Consider the following 19,418-nt stretch of genomic DNA (forward strand, 5'->3'; position numbering starts at 1 on the left):
CTGTAGCCATTTAGATCAATTAATTACTATAACTTGAATGCGAAAGGATGAGACAAGGATTGAGAATTGTGTGATATACTGGGTGTTACAAGATAAGTTCACAAATGTACTGTAGTAATATAATACTGTAAACGTGGAAATTTTCGCGTATTTAAATTTTCGCGTTTTTTTCATCAGAGACCATTTCGTGGGTTAGAATTTTCGCGGTTTGATGCATGTCACGTGGTTCTATGCATCACGTGGTCCACCTATGGCGCTGGTGAATTGGTTACGTAAAGCGGGGGATGCAGAGAGAAGATCGTGTCTTCCGCAACCCACTGACGTTCCCGGTCTACCTTCTATGACAGTAAAGGCTGCAAATGATATTGTCTCGCTTCAAGAAGGTCTCCCTACGAGGGCTGACCGCAAGCGAAAAGAGAGTGTGAGTACTACGTGTACAGTGCCTCGGGACGATTGAGCATCGCTCGTTATGCAAGCGATCATGGAGTTGCACGAGCAGCCAGACACTTCAGTAGTGTACTGAGCCATCCAGTGAACGAAAGTACGGTTCGTTTGATGCAGAAAAAATACCTCCTGAAGATTAAGCAACAATCAGGTGAAGTTCCACTTGTCTCTCTTCCAAGACAGAAACGTGGACGTCCATTGTTGATTGGTGATACATTGGATCACATGATACAGAATTACATTTTGAAACTTTGAGAAGCAGGCGGTGTGGTCAGTGTACCCATAGTGATAGCAGCTGCTCGTGGGATCATCGCCCACGAAAGAAAGGACATGCTGAGTGAGTTTGGAGGTTCTTTTCTTCCAACGAAGAACTGGGATTGTTGTATGCTAGACAGGATGGGTTTTACCAAACGGAAGGGAACCGAGGCTGCCAAAAAGAAATCTGGTGACCTTTCTGAGATAAAACAAAATTTGTTTTTAAGTTTCTAGATGTAGTGAATAAGCATCAAATCCCAGCAGATATGGTTGTTAACTGGGACCAAACTGGAGTCCGCATGGTCCCTTCTGGTAACTGGACTATGGAAAAGAAAGGGTCCTGTCAGGTTGCTATTGTAGGTTTGGATGATAAACAAGAAATTACGGTATTGCTTGCAGTCGACATGTTAGGTGAAACCCTACCCAGTCAAGTGATTTACCAAGGTACCACTGATCGTTGTCATGCCAGATATGACTTTCCTGATTCTTGGAACATAACTCATACTGCTTCCCATTGGTCAACAGAGAGCACCATTTTAGAATACCTAGAGAAAGTGGTCGACCCATACTTTGTCCTGAAAAGACAGGAATTAGGACTGCCCGAGAAGCACCATGGCTTGTTGATTGTTGATGTTTTTAAAGTCTATTGGACAGACGCTGTACGAAAATTCCTAGATGCAAGGTACATTTCTGTGTTGTATGTGCCAGCGTGCTACACAGACAACTTGCAGCCGTTGGATTTGACTGTCAATAAGTCATTTAAAGAAGACTTACGGCAGTCATTTCAAAACTGGTATGGCGATCAGGTCAGACAACAGCTAGACAGGGGTACTTCTATGTGCGACATTACTGTAGACCTCAGATTGTCATCTATTAAGAATTTGCATGCTGGCTGGATTGTACACGCTTATAAGGCAATATCTGAGTGTCCTAGGCTCATCAGAAGTGGGTTTTCTCAGGCTGGTCTATGCATGCCCTTGCCCCTTCCTTGTATTGCTTCAGCAAAACACTCAGTGTCTGTTACTACTCCTTCGCAGTCCAAGAAAGTAAAGTCCTATGACCAGTGTACAGATGACCTTTGCAATGATGCCTCTGTTGCATTGATTGTAGAATACTTCAAGTCAGTTATTTCTTATGTATTGCCATCACAATTCTGCCAGTCAAGGTTGAATGGGCGAAATGGCAGCAATGCTTGCACGGTTATATCTATTTGTGTAGCTACCCAGATTATGCTAGATTGTGTGCAAGTACCCGATAGTGTTACTGTAGAACCATCACAACAGACGATCAGAGCTTTCGTTGCATGTATTGAAGACGGCAACAAGCATTATGATAGTGCTGGGTGCAGAGGCTTTTTGTTCTTTTACGGTGCGATAGAGAGTGTCTGTTCGGATATGAACGTGACAATTGCCAGAGGAGGAGATTTTGGTGAGTGGGATTACAACCAGTTCAAACAAGATCTGCTGACTATCAGAGACAGAGCTGTTGGAGCAGGAACAGTCCATACCGGTGTACTTGTAATGCCAAGTCACTTTTCAGTCGTAATTGCATTCGATCCTCACAAGTTGTGTCTTGCTGTGTTTGACAGCCACTCTCATCATGGCAGTGGTATGAAGCTTGGTGCCTCCATAGCTGTAGCTTCATTAGATGACGTTGGTATTCTGCACATGGCAGAGTTTCTTGATTTTGCTCTCAATGGAAATGGCTTAGCAAATGGAACTATGAAGGGTGCAGACATTATCTTGATTAAGTAGTTTGAGTAGAGTACTAACAGCAGTGCAGTTTGATTCAATTGTGTTGTGTTACTAGTATAGTAGTACTTCTACAGTATATAGTACTATCAGTATAAAGTTTGATACTAGTGAACAGTATCCCTTATACAGGACTTTGCACGGGGATGTCACGTGAGGAATGGGCCACGCCTTCATAAATTTTGCGTCGTGTTTATTTTCGCGGAAAAACTTCAACCGCGAAAATAGCGAAAATTTTCATCACGCGAAAATTTCCACGTTTACAGTAGTTTTACGTCTTAGCGCAAGTTAGCATATCAGTGGTTATACAACACATCAGTCTTTTTACCTGCAATCGCCGTACACCACATTGGTGACAGGAGAGGGATTTTACAATGCAACGTGATGCGCCTCAGGTTTTCGATGGAACTGGAAATTTACTTTCCTTTCTAGACCGTATTACTGTCTGGACAGCACTCAAAGGTTTTGAGGGAGAAAAGAAGGCACTCGCCCTAGCATCCCGATTAGAAGGGGCGGCCTTTGAAAATTATCGACGTCTAGACAGTGAGGAAAAGCAAGATTTTGATGTTATCGTGGTTTCACTAAAGAAGGAGCTCCTCGGTGGGGCAATAGATAGGCGACTCGCGGTGGACGAGTTGCGTGACAGAAAATGGAAACAGTTTGAAGAACCTCGAGCTCCAGCGGCGTTCGCGCACGACATTGACAGGTTAGTACGGCTAGCGTATCCGGGGTTTGATAGTGGGTCCGCGATTACTTTGGCCAGAGACGCCTTTCTAGATGGTCTACCAAGAGAATTTCAAATTCTGTTGAGAAGAGACAAGACTACTAACGTTAAAGTTGTCAAAGAATTAGCTGAGGAAGTCAACCAACTTCGATTAGCCGGAATTTCCTCAGTCAGACCGGCACCCGCAAATGCAAGTCCAGTCAATCAAAGCAGTTTACCGGCTTCAGCAGTCAATCAAGTTTCCGGATGTGACATGGAAATCTACAACGATATTATATGTCATCTACTCGTCAGACAGTTACCGCTTTTGGTGACAGTTTAGACACCCATGCAACCGTGGGAAAGGAAGCTCGTCCTGCACAGACCATCCATCCAGGAGAGGTAGCAGTCACCTACTTTACACACGCGTGTGTTGAGATGAATTTCAATGGCACCATTTTATTCACTGATCCTTGGCTGACTGGGCCTGCCTTTTCGAAAGGATGGTGGCTGCTTCATGAACCTCCATCCGACTGGTTGGATCGACTGTCTAATGCAGACATGATCTACATCAGTCATATCCATCCTGACCATTTGAGTTATCCTACACTGAAGTTGCTGCATAAACGCAAGCCTCACATTCCCATCTATGTTGGCAACACGTCGACACCTCCATTCTCCAAGCAACATTGCTATGGGAAAGAGACCTACAATGTCATTGTGTGTGAGTTAGGAGAGTGGCAGCAGGTGTCCAATGATCTCAGATTTATGATTATGCACGATGGGAATCATATTGAAATGGACACATGTTTGTTAGTTGACTACAAAGGCCACCTGATCATGAACACAGTGGATTGCAGCAGGCCCAATGACAACATTCTTCCCAATGGTGTCGATCTTCTCATGAGCGACTTCGCAGGTAATCCTAAGATTGAATGGCTAGGATGTTAACACTTGACTCGTTGAATGTGCTTTTCTACACTTACTGTAAGGTCACAAGGAATATGTGCAAGGGAAATGATTAATTTGTTAAGTGTTGTTTACACACACACACACACACACACACACACACACACACACACACACACACACACACACACACACACACACACACACACACACACACACACACACTAATTTAAATTATTATTGCAGGAGGTGCAACAGGATATCCCGTATCATTTTATGGTGGATCCTATACTGGTCAGCCAATGATATTCTTTACATTTATATCCATGTTTGTCTGCAACTTGAACTATTCTGTAGAGAAATGGAAGGACAACTTTATCAAATCAGAAAGAGCGAAGGAAATCAATCGAAAAGTAGCTATGGCAAAGAAAGTCAATCCTTCTATGTATTTGCCATTTGCTGGCTACTTTGTTGAAGCATATCCGTTTGATGAGTGAGACTGATTGGTAGTAGATGTTGCATTAGAATGTTGTTAGTTGATGTGTGTGTGTGTCTGTATAGGTATGTGAGAGAAAAAAACAAGAAGAATAGTCCTGCTCAAGTAATTGATCGTCTCAATAAATACGCTCCAGATGTTCGCACATGGAATCCTAAACCTGGAGCATGGCTGGATTTGGCTACGTATGTGTCTCTTGTTTGAGTTTATGCCTATGTTTTGCTTTCTAGCATTAAAAGCATTACTTTGTCTGTCTTTCTGTCTGTCTGTCTGTCTGTCTGTCTGTCTGTCTGTCTGTCTGTCTGTCTGTCTGTCTGTCAATACATATATTTTCATAAATGAACTATAGCACCAAAGCAATAGCTAATCTACATGTCCATTACATCTAGTACATACATGAAAACTGGTTAAAACTACAATGCACACTATATACGCACTAAATACACACACACATTATGACTAGATTAAAGGACCTATGGTCCCGGTCTCTAAATGTTTATGACTGTCCACTGAGAGCTGAAGTCTTCCTGTAGCTGTATCCATTGAGAAGAGATGAGAACTTCTTTGTAAGGGTCTTGCTATTGCATTTTGGAGTTGGACGGCAAATCTCTTCCTCCAAAAGTCCAAGAATTCTGGGGCATTTGGTTTGTACTTGTTTGTTTGTTTGTGTGTCTGTTTGTTTATCTGTTTGTCTGTGTACTTGTTTGTTTGTTTGTCTGTCTGTCTGTCTGTCTGTCTGCCTGTCTGTCTGTCTGTCTTTCTGTTTACAAAGTTTATATAATTATAAATCCTTAATTTGTCTACATACCAATATGTTTCTACAGTATCTTGATTTCTTTAGATTCACAGTAACTGATCCTCCAGAAGGAACTCCAGTTTTCAAAACAAAGTAACAATAGAATGTCACACAGCAGTGGATATAAACATATCTACAAACACGAATGTTTACAGATGGAATTTTGAGCCATACATCAAGCACATTGATAAAAACATCTCGTTTGCTCCATTTCAACATCCTGACTGTCTGTCCTTCTACTTTGAATGGGTTGGACTAAAATCCACCAACCTTGTTGTCAGAGTGAGACACACAATTGACCAACTTTGCTTGACCGTGTGCTGTTGTCTCATCTTGCTTTGTATTGCAGGTCATTGAAACCGATGAAGCATTTGCAAAGAGTGAGATTGGTCATGACATTTTAATTGATTTTCTGGACTTGTGTTTTCCTAAAGAAAGACCAACTCGTAAGCATGACTATCTCGAGGTATGAAATAACTCTAATTGAATGCATGCATGGCACTGCATGTTGCAATGACTACAGACAATGTGCTTGATGCTCTAGTATCTCTGTCTGTTTTATCTGCCATTTGGCCACTTGCTCTCTTGTTTGTGTAAATATGGTTATCTATAGATTTGTTAGTCATTCTGTTTATGTGTAAATGTTTGTGTTATTGTGTGTTTATTGCTGTCTGTCTGTCTGTCTGTCTGTCTGACATTCAAAGTCAAGTCCATTAGTTAATGACTTTTTGTTGCAAGGACTGATTTGTATTTAAAAAATCCAAGCATATGTACAAGTAGAATCTGTATGAGAATAAATTGTCTGGCTGGCTGTCTGTCTGGTTGGCTGTCTGTCTGTCTGTCTGTCTGTCTGTCTGTCTGTCTGTCTGTCTGTCTGTCTGTCTGTCCAATACATATATTTTCAACATTGAAATCTACAATCAACACAACTAAGCAACTCTACTGTCCCAATCGCACAAAATCCCTACCAAACTAAAACTCTACAGAAACCAGCCCTATATAGGGCTGTACAGTAAAGCACATTAATAATTGTGTGTATTGTTCATTCTCTTCACTTTCCTTGTATGTTCCAGTAAGCGGGATGTCTTCCTGGTAATCACTCTAGCGTTACATTGTTGTAACTGAACTGATAAACGTTGTCTCCAATATGTTGTAAAATTGGATGCATTCTGATGACCGTCCTCATCATAAGACATAAGAGAAAGAGTCTTTAAAAACTGTTGAGTCTCATCACCCCATCTGCCATAATGTTCAAATACCAAAGGGATTGCTGTTGGTGCATACCCTCCTGGTAGCAGTTGGGAGTCATACTTTGTATGTTTGCTCTTTTCTCTTCTGGATGTGGCAGCACCATCAACATAAGCAGCTCTAGATAGGATGTCTTTGCTGAATGAATGTGATAGAGCAATGTCTAATTCTGCTGCTGGCGTGCAGAATGATGCCGCAACATAGATGTCTGGCCTTCCACTGGAAGTGTAGCAATCTTTAAGCTCAATGTAGTACGGTACATGTAACTGACTGAGACAATCTGCCCACACAGAAACTATACAATTGGGAGACCACACTGGTCCACCTCCAAATTTACAAGTCAACAGATGATACCCTTCTCTATCAATCATTTTTCTCTATCTGTCTGTCTGTCTGTCTGTCTCTTGTCTGTTTGTACATGCACAGTATGTCTATTGTTTGCTGGCTTGAAAAATATTGTACAAACTAACATGTATCTAGACACTTCAATAGATGATTTTGCTATTGTTAAATTGTTAAAATCTGTGTTAATTGATTGATGACTCAGCTAACAATTAAACTTATTTAATGTATGATTAGATCTAGTGCAGTATATGCAATCAAGAGTTTTTTCATTCTCTTTGTTTCAGATAAAGGCTCGTATTGGTGTCTTCAGACAGACATTGAAGTTTGGCTATTTATGGGACAATCTTTTTATCGGATTCCAATGCAAGATATCGAGAGATCCAGACATATATCATTTCAAGTCTGTCCTTCTCGTTTCTACGTTTCTCATTTCACTTTTCAAGCAGTTTTGTTGTAGTTTTTGGAACCACATGCAACTGCTTTTATCTTCAACGCCTCCTGATTGGACCAAATTTTGGCTGGAGAAGGGAGGAAGAGTGGAAGAGCTGAGTGGACCTGACTACATGCTACCTGATTTGTCGTGAAACAGTGAAAGCATGCAGACAACTGCTGAAGTTTAGGTTTGCTGCTGTGTGTTGAAATGAAGTTATTGTTGTCGATTAGCTGGTGCATGTATACACAGTTGATTCAGCCTGTGTTATCAACCTCTGAGTATTCAAATGTATGATTAATATTAATCATGCAGCAAATATATTAAATATTGACAAAAATGTTGATATACGTGGATGTACACCTTACTATAACTTTTGACGTGTTACTGAATTCCTTTGTGTGGTGCACGGCGATTGCAGGTAAAAAGACTGATGTATTATAAGTAAGCGATGTGTTATATAACCACTGATATGCTAACGTGCGCTAAGACGTAAAACTATTATATTACTACTTTACATCACTCCCCCTCAGACGAAGGGCTAAAGTCCGAGTCTACAATATAATCATTCAGATATTGTGGGCGAGATCTTTGATGTTGAGATCTTCTAAGTACTTGAGGAGCTTCATTACTTGAGTTAGAATCTGATTCAACGGGATCAGGTAACTCTTCCACATTATCCTCAGAGTCTGTGGAAATATCTGAGAGAATCTCTCTCTGTTGGTTTACATTTGTTTTAGTATCCAAAAGATCCCTCTGTTGGTTTACATCTGTTCTAATATCTTTAAAACGCAAGTTACGTTGTACATATGGTATTATTCTATCATGATGGAGAGTCACATCCTTCCTCCCATATGGTCGACGAACCTTGTAGACTACGTCGGATATCTTTTCAACAACTTTATAAGGTCCCATCCATCGTGGACAGAAAGAACGAGATACTTGTTTCCCTCCACTAGGATGTGTAATCCACACTAGATCTCCAACACGTATGGGGTGAAGTGCAACTTTGATTTATTGTACTGTCTCTGTCTTTCATTTGACCTATGACTGTAGTTTTTCTTTACCTTTTGGTATATGTCAGGAACAGATGTCAAACTGTTCTTTACATAAGCCATTGGTGATGTCGTCTTGTGTTCTGTTATCCTGCACACAGAATCTGCTGCAGCTTGTAACAACGTTCTAGGCATCTCTTTGAAAATAACTCTATATGGAATGTCTCCAATCGACTCATGGTACGACGTATTATAGGCCAGTTGGACTTGTGTCAATGGTTTTGCCATGTTGTATGGTTAGAATCTATCACCTTTGCTAGCATTTCTCCCAGTGTCCTATTGAAACGTTCTACCGCACCATTTGCTTGGATAAGCGAACACGTCCCGATGACGTTTTAGAAGATTCTCCAATTGTTGTTTCTCATCAGAGCTCAATGACTCACCCAGATCTATGTCAAACATTGGGTTGTAAATATCGGTACTCTTTCCAACTGGTCTTCGATCCACCCCATCCAACGCAGTTGCTTCAGCAAATTCCGCCAAACTCTGTCCTTTATGTATTACTATAGGTTCTGTGCAGACATTCATAACTCTCACCGAAACATCTCTCCCTTTTCCTCCAACACAAAAGGTAGCACATCCCAAAAGTCCTGAATGTTCAGATAACTCATCCACTACTTCCACAATTCCTGTCCATTCACTAGTAACATTGGAGTATATATTTCCCCAAATGGTGGTTTCCTGCCCAGGTCCGACCAGTACACTGCTTGGCGAATACACCCGACCAAACTTCAACAAACGCACTTCAGACCTTGTTTCTGATTTGACTGGTTGAACTGTTGTCACTTCTTCCCCTTTCAAGAACAACTTTCTATTAGCAACATCTATCTGGACCTCAAGGGTTGACAGAACATCAGTGCCCAAAACCCCACAGTCGATTCCTTTCACAACGTAAATGGACTGTATACCTTTTGAGATCCCAACTGAAACGACGTAACTACAGTTCCCTCACACTGTAAGGTAGTACCATCAACCATTATTGGTTGTCGAACAATATTCCTTCTAACTGTCATGTGGTATGCAGTACATGCAACAGTGTCAATATTGACGCATAATTCAATCCAGTTAATAGTGCGCGTAGCACATGCACCCGAAAAAAGATTTTATGAAAAATGAAAATTTGCTTAACTGCGAAGAATAGTAATTATAAATGACTTTACCTGTCGTCTAATTTATTGAAGTTGATTTGTGTCGAGAAAACCACGTTCAGTAGACGACAAAAACTGAGGCCCCCTTTCAATAAACGGCGCAGGTTACTGCTTGAAAGGTGCGCAGAAGACAGCACTTCGTTTATGTCAAAATCGCGGTTGCAAGATGTCTGCCGAGCCTCGTACTACCAGACCACTGCAACCGCAAGAAAGTGCATACGGGAACAGCTAACGCCACACCCAACGGGGCCCCCCAAAAAATTCGCACGAGCAGTTGGGCGCGCACTTACGCGCAGTTAGGCGCACAGTTCCCGGATTAATACATGTGTCATCTATACTGTATGGCTGCTGTTGCGAGGAGCCTCGTCGCTTTTGTGTCCAAAAGAGGCTATCCTACTGCCATCATTCTGTTCGCGCTGTCTGCTGCGCGAAGTGAAGGTGAACGAACGTCGTAGACGCTCCATGATCGCAAACCAGTTGGAGGCGGGAAAGGCAGAGCCGTATATAGCCTTGGAGTCCTGCACTCGGGAAAGTGCGCGACTTAAAGTGAAATTTAATTTATTGATTAATTAAAGTGTTAATTACAAACACGCGTGCACATACAAACTGGAGTAATGTTTATAAAAATAATAAAGTATTTTATAGTGTATGGGTACATATGTTACATATTTACACTGGCGTCGCCTTGGAGTCCTGCAAACCGATTGTGCGCGACTCAAAGTAAATTTTATTAAATAATAATTTATGTATGTATTATTATATTTATTTATTTAATAAAATGTTAATTACATGTGCGCGCACAAACTGGTGTTAGCATGACAAGTGATGATTACAACAACAAGGCAAGGAAGTATATCAGTCAGTAACCATTATTTCAATTGAATACACTTCATTAAAGCAAGACATTTAATTAGATCAGAATTTCAATAGCCTAGAAAAATGTATCAACATCATGCTCGACTGTTGAGAGCTTACTGTAGCCATTCAGATCTATAACTTGAATGCGAAAACGATTGAGATGAGTATTGAGTATTATGTTGATATAGTGGGTGTTACAAGGTAAGTTCACAAAGGAATTCAGTAACACGTTAGAAGTTATAATGAGTAAGGTGTACAACTATGTATATCAACATTCTGTCAATAAATATATTCGTTGCATGATATACTATTAATCATACATTTGCAATTGAATACCTCAGAAATTGATAAGACAACCTGAATGAACTCTGTTTACACCAGCTAATCGACAACAAACACTTCATTTCAACGCACAGCAGCAAACCTAAACTTCAGCAGTTGTCTGCATGCTTTATACTGTTTTACAACAAATCGGGCAGCATGTAGTCAGGTCCGTTCAGCTCTTCCACTCTTCCTCCCTTCTCCAGCCAAAATTTGGTCCAATCAGGAGGTGTCGACGGTAGTAGCAGTTGCATGTGGTTCCAAAAACTACAACAAAACTGCTTGAAAAGTGAAATGAGAAATGAGAAGAAACGAGAAGGACAGACTTGAAATGAAATATGTCTGGATCTCTCAATATCTTGCATTGGAATCCAAGATAGAGATTGTCCCATAAATAGCCAAACTTCAATGTCTCCCTGAAGACACCAATACGAGCCTTTATCTGAAACGAAGAAAATGAAAGAAACTCTTGATTGTATATATACTGCACTATTGATCTAGTCGTAGCATAGTTTGTTAGCTGAGTCATCAATCAACACAGATTTTAGCATTTTAATACAATAGCAAAATCATCAATTGAAGTGACTATATACAATGCTAGTTTTTACAATATTTTTAAGTGAGTTAGCCAGCATACAAACAAACAGATTGAGACAAACATATTGACAATAGATGGACAGACAGACAGACAGACAGACAGACAAACAGACAGACGAACGGACGGATGGTCGGACAGACAGCAATAAACACACAATAACACAAACATGTACACACACAAGCCAGCAAAACGGACTGACTATCATATCTAACAACAGATAACCATATTTACACAATTGCACAAACAAGAGAGCAAGTAGCCAAAAGGCAGATAAAAACAGACAGACAGGGATAACATGCAGCATCAAGCACATTGTCTGTAGTCAACATGCAGTGCCATTCATTTAATTAAAGTTACTTTATACCTCAAGATAGTCATGCTGACGAGATGGTCTTTCTTTAGGAAAAGACAAGTCCAGAAAATCAACTAAAAAGTCATAACCAATCTCACTCTTTACAAATGCTTCATCAGTTTCAATGACCTGCAATACAAAGCAGGATGAGACAACAGCACATGGTAATGCAGAGTCGGTCAATTGTGTGCCTCACTCTCACAACGAGGTTGGTGTCTCTAAGTCCAACCCATTCAAAGTAGAAGCGCAGACAGTCAGGATGTTGAAATGGAGCAAACAAAATGTTTTTATCAATGTGCTTGATGTATGGCTCAAAATTCCACCTGTAATTAACATTCGTTTTTGTATGTTTATATCCACTGCTGTGTGACATTACTTTGTTTTGAAAACTGGAGTTCCTTCTGAAGGATCAGTTACTGTGAATCTAAAAGAAATCAAGATACTGTAGAAACATATTGGTAGACAAATTAAGGGTTTATAATTGTATAAACTTTGTAAACAGAAATACGTCTAGACAAACAGACAGACACACAGACAGACAAACAAACAAACAAACAAACAAGTACATAGACAAACACTTCCAGACAAACGAACAGACAGACAGACAGAGTAAAGCTGAACTCAGTAGCTTGTTTGCATTTAGTGTTAGAAATGTAACGTAGAGTTTGTGTTTCAATACATGAAATTGAAAGACAGACAGACAGACAGACATACAAACAGACAGACAGAGTTACTCTCTTTTTCTCATCTTGGCTAATTGCTCTGCCTGAATCCAATTGTGACATTCGACCTATCGCAGTTGGTGAAGTCCTACGGCATTTAACAGCTCGAGCTATATGCCAACAGAAGAAGGAAGTGTTTTCACTCTATCCAACATGGTGTGGCTACAGAGTGTGGCACTGAGCTAATTATCCATCATACATATTGAGCTTCTTTTAGAACGTAATCCGGACTGGGTGGTGCTGAAAACTGACGTTAAAAATGCTTTTAATTCCATTAGCAGATAGCAAATAATGAAGCAGGTAGCCAAATCATTTCTAGACGTCTATAATCATGTCGTTCAGATGTACGAGAAAGTTAAGTCCACTGGTCTTCATGCAAGGTTCTACTCCAGTCATAATCGCATCTGCTGAGGGGGTTCATCAATGTGACCCCTTGGGTCCGATTCTCTTTGCTTCAGCGATTCATTCTGATCTCATCAATTTGCACGAAGAGCATTCAAAGGTCTGCTTCCTCTCCTACCTGGAAGATGTCTTCATCATGGGCCATCCTTCTGACATTCAACCTGCCTTTCAAGCGCTGAAACAAAAGTTTTCTGCTATTGGTTTGTCCATTGCCGACCACAAGTGTGAGATCTATTGCCCTTCAAGTTCTACTTCCTTAGAAGGCTTTGACAACACATCAGTGTCTCATGATGGAATCATCATTTTGGGCACACCCATTGGCACAAAATCGTCTCCTCTTGCTTAACCATATCAGAGTCTAACTTTCTTTGTGTGACGAATTTGTTAAATTGGGAGACGTGCAAAGTGCTATGCTGCTCCTAAGAGGCTCTCATGTTCCCTGCCTGAATCACCTGACACGCTCAATTTGTCCCGAGTCACTCACAAAAGCTGCTAAAACACACGATTCTCAGACACGAATCACATTCTGCCACATTCTTGGACTTGACCTGATTGAGGATCGAAAGTGGCACCAAGCCGTTGTGCCTATTAGACAAGGTGGTTTTGGCATGACTTCTTTGGACACCATAAGCCAACCTGCTTTTGTTGCTTCTTGGTGTCATGCAACAGCCGAGTTACCACTTCGCTTTCCTTCTTTTATTCCTGCCATAGACAGCCTTGTCATCTCACCAAGGCAAGCCTTAGGTAAAGCATTCACGCAGTCCATTCCTGTAGGAGAGACTGTTTCTTCCCTCCTTTCATCTACTGGGAAGATTCAACATCTGCTATAATACACATCTATTGCTAAACACGAGACAGAGCAGTTGATCGGTGGAGCCCCCACGGCTCGTGACGTCGCACAGCTTTGCTCCTCAAAAGGAAAAGGAGCTGGAGCTTGGTTAAACGCAATCCCAACTTCAGAAGTGTTCGCACCTGATATGCATGAATTTTCGTTTGGCGACCTTCTTGAGATTGGGCTTGTCCATCCACCTTTCCGATTGGATGACCACATGTAACTGTAGAGCCACCCTAGATGGCAGTGGGTACCATCTGTTAACATGTAAATCTGGTGGTGGGCCAGTTTGGTCACACGAAGCCATAGCATCAACTTGGTCTAACTGTCTTCGAGAGATAAATGTGCACCACCGAAGAGAGCCACGACATCGCTATTCAAATTCAAATGATAGACCAGACATTGTGGCATTTGACCCCGACAAGGGTTACAACGTTGACCTGGATATAGCTCTGGCACACCCTTGGAGCTCTGATATTTTTCCAAGGTCATCTGAGTCAGATGGTGCTGCTGCAGAAAGAAGAGAAGAGAGGAAGAAGGCAAAATATGCAAAGGAAAATCTACCAGGTGTATCAACAGTCAGTTTCATTCTCTTAGTTATAGAACATTTTGGACGATGGGGAGAGATGGGAAAAACTTTCTGGAAAGGCTAGAAAAGAAGTCACGTGATGAACTTGGTCGACCTAACGCTGCTGAGTTTCTGGACATCCGGAGAAAGAGATTCTCAACTCAACTTCAGAAGTGCAATGCAAAGGTCATCATGAGAAAATCTCAGCTCTGACAAATGACATTGACTGTACTGTAGATTGCTCTACCCAGTTTTTCAGTCACTAAGTTGGCTCCAGGTAGTCTGCATTGTTCTCTTTTAAGTGTTACACGTTTGTTTGTTTTTAAAATCTAGTCCTAGTAAACTCTCGTAGTTACAGAACTTTATATAGTTACCTTGCTAGCATTGTATTATAGATGTATGTTTGAAATAAATGTTATTTGACAGACAGACAGACAGACAGACAATTTATTCTCATACAGATTCTACTTGTACATATGCTAAGATTTTTAAAATACAAATCAGTCCTTGCAAACAACAAAGTCATTTTAACTAATGGACTTGACTTTGAATGTCAAAATCAAATAATCTATCTACATCACCATGATTAGGTGACAGTTTTGAAAGTTTTCTAAGGATAACTTTGGCATTGCATCTTTGCAGAATTGTAGAAAATTTTTTTCTCCAACACAACACGAACATGGAAGCATTAAGATTGGCTTCTGGATTTGCTGACTGTTGTGACAAATGCTTCTCTGCCTTTGTGCCCCACCTCCCAAATGTTCTATCACAAGAGGAACACATCTTGATACATATCCCCCTGGAACAAGCTCTTCTGAATATTTTTTCATTTTATTTTCTTCTCTTGTCGCGGCAGCATGACCATTTTCCTTGCTAGCCCTCCTAATAATGTCCTGACTCCACGGATGAGCCAGTGACACATCAAGATCCAAATTCTGTCTAGTATTTGGATCAAACATTGTAATGTCTGGACGGTCTTCAGTATTGATGTATTAATGTCTTGGTTCTGTTTGATGGGGAAGGTAAGGTCAGACAGGCATTCACTCCACCCATTTAAGACTGAATTGTGAGACCACACAGGTCCACCCCATATTTACAGGTTAAAAGATGGTATCCGTATTCATCCAAATCATGACCACAATCACACTTTTTGATCCAATTGGTGAAAGGTTTATCATCCAATTTTAACTCCCAACCTCAGGTAAGACGCTAAGAAAATTTGTTTGTTTTTAAAGCGTGCTTAGCAGAAGTGGGGATCACATCCAGCCATGCACCAGCCCCTCATCCTTGCAGGGATCTCAACCGTGCTGCATGTCTATCAGGCTGTGCTTGTATAATAATATCAGTAGCACTATACTGGCAATCTTTGTGGATAATCGATGCTGTAATTTTTTTGGATATGAGATAAAGTCATCAAGAGACTGTTGCTCTCCATCTTCGTGGTTTGACTTGGGCATTGGTGGTAAAGCTTGATAGGAAGAGGCCACAGTGGAGCCGATTGATCCTGGTAGTGATTTACTGCTTTGAAGATAGTTGACTAAATCAAAAAATGATGAAAACCTCTCAAGTAAGCCTTTCATGGCTTGACACCATGGAGCTAAGAAAGCTACTGGTGAAATTTGACAGCCAGCCAGCCAGCCAGACACAAAGACAGACAGACACAAAGACAGACATGTAGATAGACAGACAGACAGACAGACAGACTTTTTAATGCTAATTGTTATTTGTGTAATTGTAATTGTAGTTGTGACACTTGTTGTTCATTAGCTGTTACTTTAGTTTCACCTGTATTAGCTTTGATGTATAAAATATATGAAAATTTGACAGACAGACAGACAGACAGACAGACAAAGTAAATGCTTCTAATGCTAGAAACCCAAACATATGTATAAATTCAGACAATTAAGACACATACGTAGCCAAATCCAGCCATGCTCCAGGTTTAGGATTCCATGTACGAACATCTGGAGCGTATTTATTGAGACGATCAATTACTTGAGCAGGATTATTCTTCTTGTTTTTCTTTCTCACATACCTACACACACATCAACTAACAACATTCTAATGCAACATCTACTACCAATCAGTCTCACTCGTCAAACGAATATGCTTCGACATAGTAGCCAGCAAATGGCAAATACATAGAAGGATTGACTTTCTTTGCCATAGCTACTTTTCGATTGATTTCCTTCGCTCTTTCTGATTTGATAAAGTTGTCCTTCCATTCCTCTACAGAATAGTTCAAGTTGCAAACAAAAAAACATGGATATAATTGTAAAGAATATCATTGGCTGACCAGTATAGGATCCACCATAAAATGATACGGGATATCCTGTTGCACCTCCTACAATGACAATCTAAATTAATGATTAATTTAATTTCATTTAATGTCAGTACATATACGTTACAGAAACAGGTGTGTGTGTGTGTGTGTGTAAACAACAATTAACAAATTAATCATTTTCCTTGGACATATTTGCTTGTGACCTTACAGTAAGTGTAGAAAGAAAGTACATTCAGCAAGTCAGGTGTTTGAGATCCCAGCCATTCAATCTTAGGCATAGGGTTACCTGCAAAGTCGCTCATGAGAAGATCGACATCTTTAGGAAGAATGTTGTCATTGGGCCTGCTGCAATCCACTGTGTTCATGATCAGGTGGCCTTTGTAGTCAACTAGCAAACATGTGTCCATTTCAACGTGAATCCCGTCGTGCATAATCATAAATCTGAGATCATCAGACACTTGCTGCCACTCTCCTAACTCACACACAATAACATTGTAAGTCTCTTTCCCATAGCAATGTTGCTTGGAGAATGGAAGTGTCGACGTGTTGCCAACATAGATGGGAATGTGAGGCTTGCGTTTATGCAGCAACTTCAGTGTAGGATAACTCAAATGGTCAGGATGGATATGACTGATGTAGATCATGTCTGCATTAGACAGTCGATCCAACCAGTCGGATGGAGGTTCATGAAGCAGCCACCATCCTTTCGAAAAGGCAGGCCCAGTCAGCCAAGGATCAGTGAATAAAATGGTGCCATTGAAATTCATCTCAACACACGCGTGTGTAAAGTAGGTGACTGCTACCTCTCCTGGATGGATGGTCTGTGCAGGACGAGCTTCCTTTTCCCACGGTTGCATCGGGACGACTGGTTCATACAGACAAACTCTTCCATCATCATCAACTTCAACGATTAGTTCATCTTGTGAGAAGCAATCGGGTGGGTTGATGTAGTCCATAGATGCCATATCCAGTCTCCATCCATGCTTTGTGCATTGAACAACAGAACAACCAGACGAAGTGAGATTTTCGATGTCGACCAGTTTGATAAACGTGCCCTGTTGGTGATGGCAGACGTTGCGACAAGCACGAAGTCTGAGCTCGTTTCCTGGACTTCTGTACAGCAACAGACTACCCTCATCGACTTTCCAGATCGTCACTCCTACAATCAGTGCATCTACTTCCTCCGGATTTAACATGCAGATCAAGTTACGTGCAGCCATCATCAAACCGTCTCAATCTAGACAAAATGGAGAAATTAATTTCATGTTTATCTTGCACCAGCTAGCAGACAGTCAGACTGTCCAGTAGAAGTAACAGTTATAGCAAGGAACCCCGCCAGGGTAACAGGTATAACATTGTTGACTTACCCCTAGAGCTGCACGTACGTGTCACTCATAGTCCAACAAACACGCCGACCGAGTCTATATGACCATTGCCATCGACCTGCCAACCATACTACTGTAGATCAACAAAATTTCGTAAGCGGAAAACTCTCGTAAGCGTTGATGAACATATCGCCACTTTTCTGTGCAGAACATCACGAAATCCACAGAAAATCAAAACCACAGCACCACATGTAAGTATCCTGCATGTCCTGCCTCATACGTACAAGACTGTCTGTCTGACAGGTGATGATTATTAAGTTAACTAGATATAATACTAGACGAGAAGTGTCTATAAATATCCAGAGCGACAAAACTAGTCTAAAGCATTGAACTTCGGTAAATCTGAGATCGCTTACGAAATTTTGTTGATTTACAGTATGTAGTACGTAGAATGAGCGTTCAGAGGCGTATAGCTATAGGGGGGACACGGGGCACAAGCCTCCCCTAGATTTGTCTAGATCGACTTAGCACCCCATGCGCAAACCTTCAGTTTCTAGAGAAAGTCTGCAAACTGCATTTCGCTCTCGACGGCTAGTTGCTCTTACCTGTCAACAATCTTAGCTCAAATGGAGAGAAATGTACTAAGGCTCTGATCGTTAGAGTCGCGGTGACTTTCACAGCAGCTTGGCGGCGACTGGTATGCGTAGGGATTACGTATAGATTATCTAATAAAAGATGACCTCATGCAGATTACGATCAATATGCATACGTCACGCGACATGTTGTTTATAGCCCACAGTAAAAAGGATTAGTAAAGACTGTGATTCTAGACGCGGGACTTCCTAGGGCTTGAAACGGTTATGCTAGGACGGTAAACCACTCTGTAGTCGTCTCGTCGATACCGCTCGTCTAGTTCGCGTGGGTCGTGTGGGTTTTGTCTTCGTCTTCTCCGCCATTCTACACGCTGCAAGACTCGGTTAGTATTATTATAAGCGACAACCGAGCACGTGGACGTCTAGTCATTGCTCATTGGCCCACTGATTGCACGTGTTTATGATTTCATGAATTATCGCATTCCATTCAATACAGAAAGCGGGTCTTGCTAGTCGACCACGAGAGTGGGTGCATTCACACGACGTTTCTAGCCTAGGTTGACTCTAATAAATTTAGCTCCAGATGCCATGTAACAAATTGGTCCTAATTAATGGCTTCGGTTAATTAAGCCTAGGTTAACGCTAACCCACTTGCAAGCTAAAAAAACTCGGTCGCTCCGCTTACAACCAGGTCACTCCGCCATCTAGCGTAGCGAAGAATCAGACAGGTCTTCACCAAAATATTTTCTAATGGCATCGATGTCGACAATTCTTGTTCTCGCTTTTGTGCCTGTCCGAAAGTATAGCGACGCCTTGAAGTAGCAACTAATAGTGCGAGCAATTACAGCGACATCTGTGTCCGGTGATTCTATTACAGTGGATTCGTACCCACATCTTTCCGCATGGGCGGCGTGCAATAGTAATCTCGTGTCGGCTTCTCTGTGTGAGCACTTCAGAGAGGGGACATCGGTTGCTTCGACTAC

The 19,418-nt window shown here is 41.2% G+C and overlaps 4 protein-coding genes across 5 annotated transcripts; 2 read left to right on the forward strand and 2 right to left on the reverse strand.

Moving 5' to 3' along the window:
• The first annotated feature begins 285 nt into the window (after positions 1-285).
• On the forward strand, positions 286-2,608 carry LOC134193046 (uncharacterized). 2 transcript variants are annotated; one of them, XM_062661830.1, is made up of 2 exons: positions 286-2,216; positions 2,288-2,608. In XM_062661830.1, exons 1-2 carry the CDS (start codon positions 966-968, stop codon positions 2,348-2,350), a joined length of 1,314 nt encoding a protein of 437 aa, XP_062517814.1. In that variant the 5' UTR covers positions 286-965; the 3' UTR covers positions 2,351-2,608. The 2 variants fall into 2 exon arrangements, with proteins under 2 accessions (XP_062517814.1, XP_062517813.1); XM_062661829.1 differs by having other exon boundaries at positions 286-2,608.
• A 216-nt stretch (positions 2,609-2,824) lies between these two features.
• LOC134192911 (cytidine monophosphate-N-acetylneuraminic acid hydroxylase-like) lies at positions 2,825-7,707 on the forward strand. The gene is made up of 10 exons (XM_062661666.1): positions 2,825-3,412; positions 3,469-4,072; positions 4,309-4,356; positions 4,420-4,555; positions 4,624-4,743; positions 5,400-5,447; positions 5,510-5,636; positions 5,704-5,820; positions 7,232-7,347; positions 7,405-7,707. Exons 1-10 carry the CDS (start codon positions 2,825-2,827, stop codon positions 7,529-7,531), a joined length of 2,031 nt encoding a protein of 676 aa, XP_062517650.1. The 3' UTR covers positions 7,532-7,707.
• Positions 7,708-7,799: 92 nt separating this feature from the next.
• On the reverse strand, positions 7,800-10,564 carry LOC134192912 (uncharacterized). The gene is made up of 2 exons (XM_062661667.1): positions 10,530-10,564; positions 7,800-9,369 (listed from the first exon to the last, which is right to left on the reverse strand). The coding sequence occupies exons 1-2, from the start codon at positions 10,562-10,564 to the stop codon at positions 8,709-8,711; spliced, it is 696 nt and encodes a 231-aa protein (XP_062517651.1). The 3' UTR covers positions 7,800-8,708.
• Positions 10,565-10,782: 218 nt separating this feature from the next.
• LOC134193074 (cytidine monophosphate-N-acetylneuraminic acid hydroxylase-like) lies at positions 10,783-18,530 on the reverse strand. The gene is made up of 10 exons (XM_062661861.1): positions 18,448-18,530; positions 16,804-17,754; positions 16,530-16,577; positions 16,327-16,462; positions 16,149-16,268; positions 12,086-12,133; positions 11,906-12,032; positions 11,722-11,838; positions 11,086-11,201; positions 10,783-11,026 (listed from the first exon to the last, which is right to left on the reverse strand). The coding sequence occupies exons 2-10, from the start codon at positions 17,738-17,740 to the stop codon at positions 10,900-10,902; spliced, it is 1,776 nt and encodes a 591-aa protein (XP_062517845.1). The 5' UTR covers positions 17,741-17,754; positions 18,448-18,530; the 3' UTR covers positions 10,783-10,899.
• Between the last annotated feature and the right edge of the window lie 888 nt (positions 18,531-19,418).

This window comes from Corticium candelabrum, chromosome 17, assembly GCF_963422355.1.
Source record: "Corticium candelabrum chromosome 17, ooCorCand1.1, whole genome shotgun sequence".
Lineage (NCBI taxonomy): Eukaryota > Metazoa > Porifera > Homoscleromorpha > Homosclerophorida > Plakinidae > Corticium > Corticium candelabrum.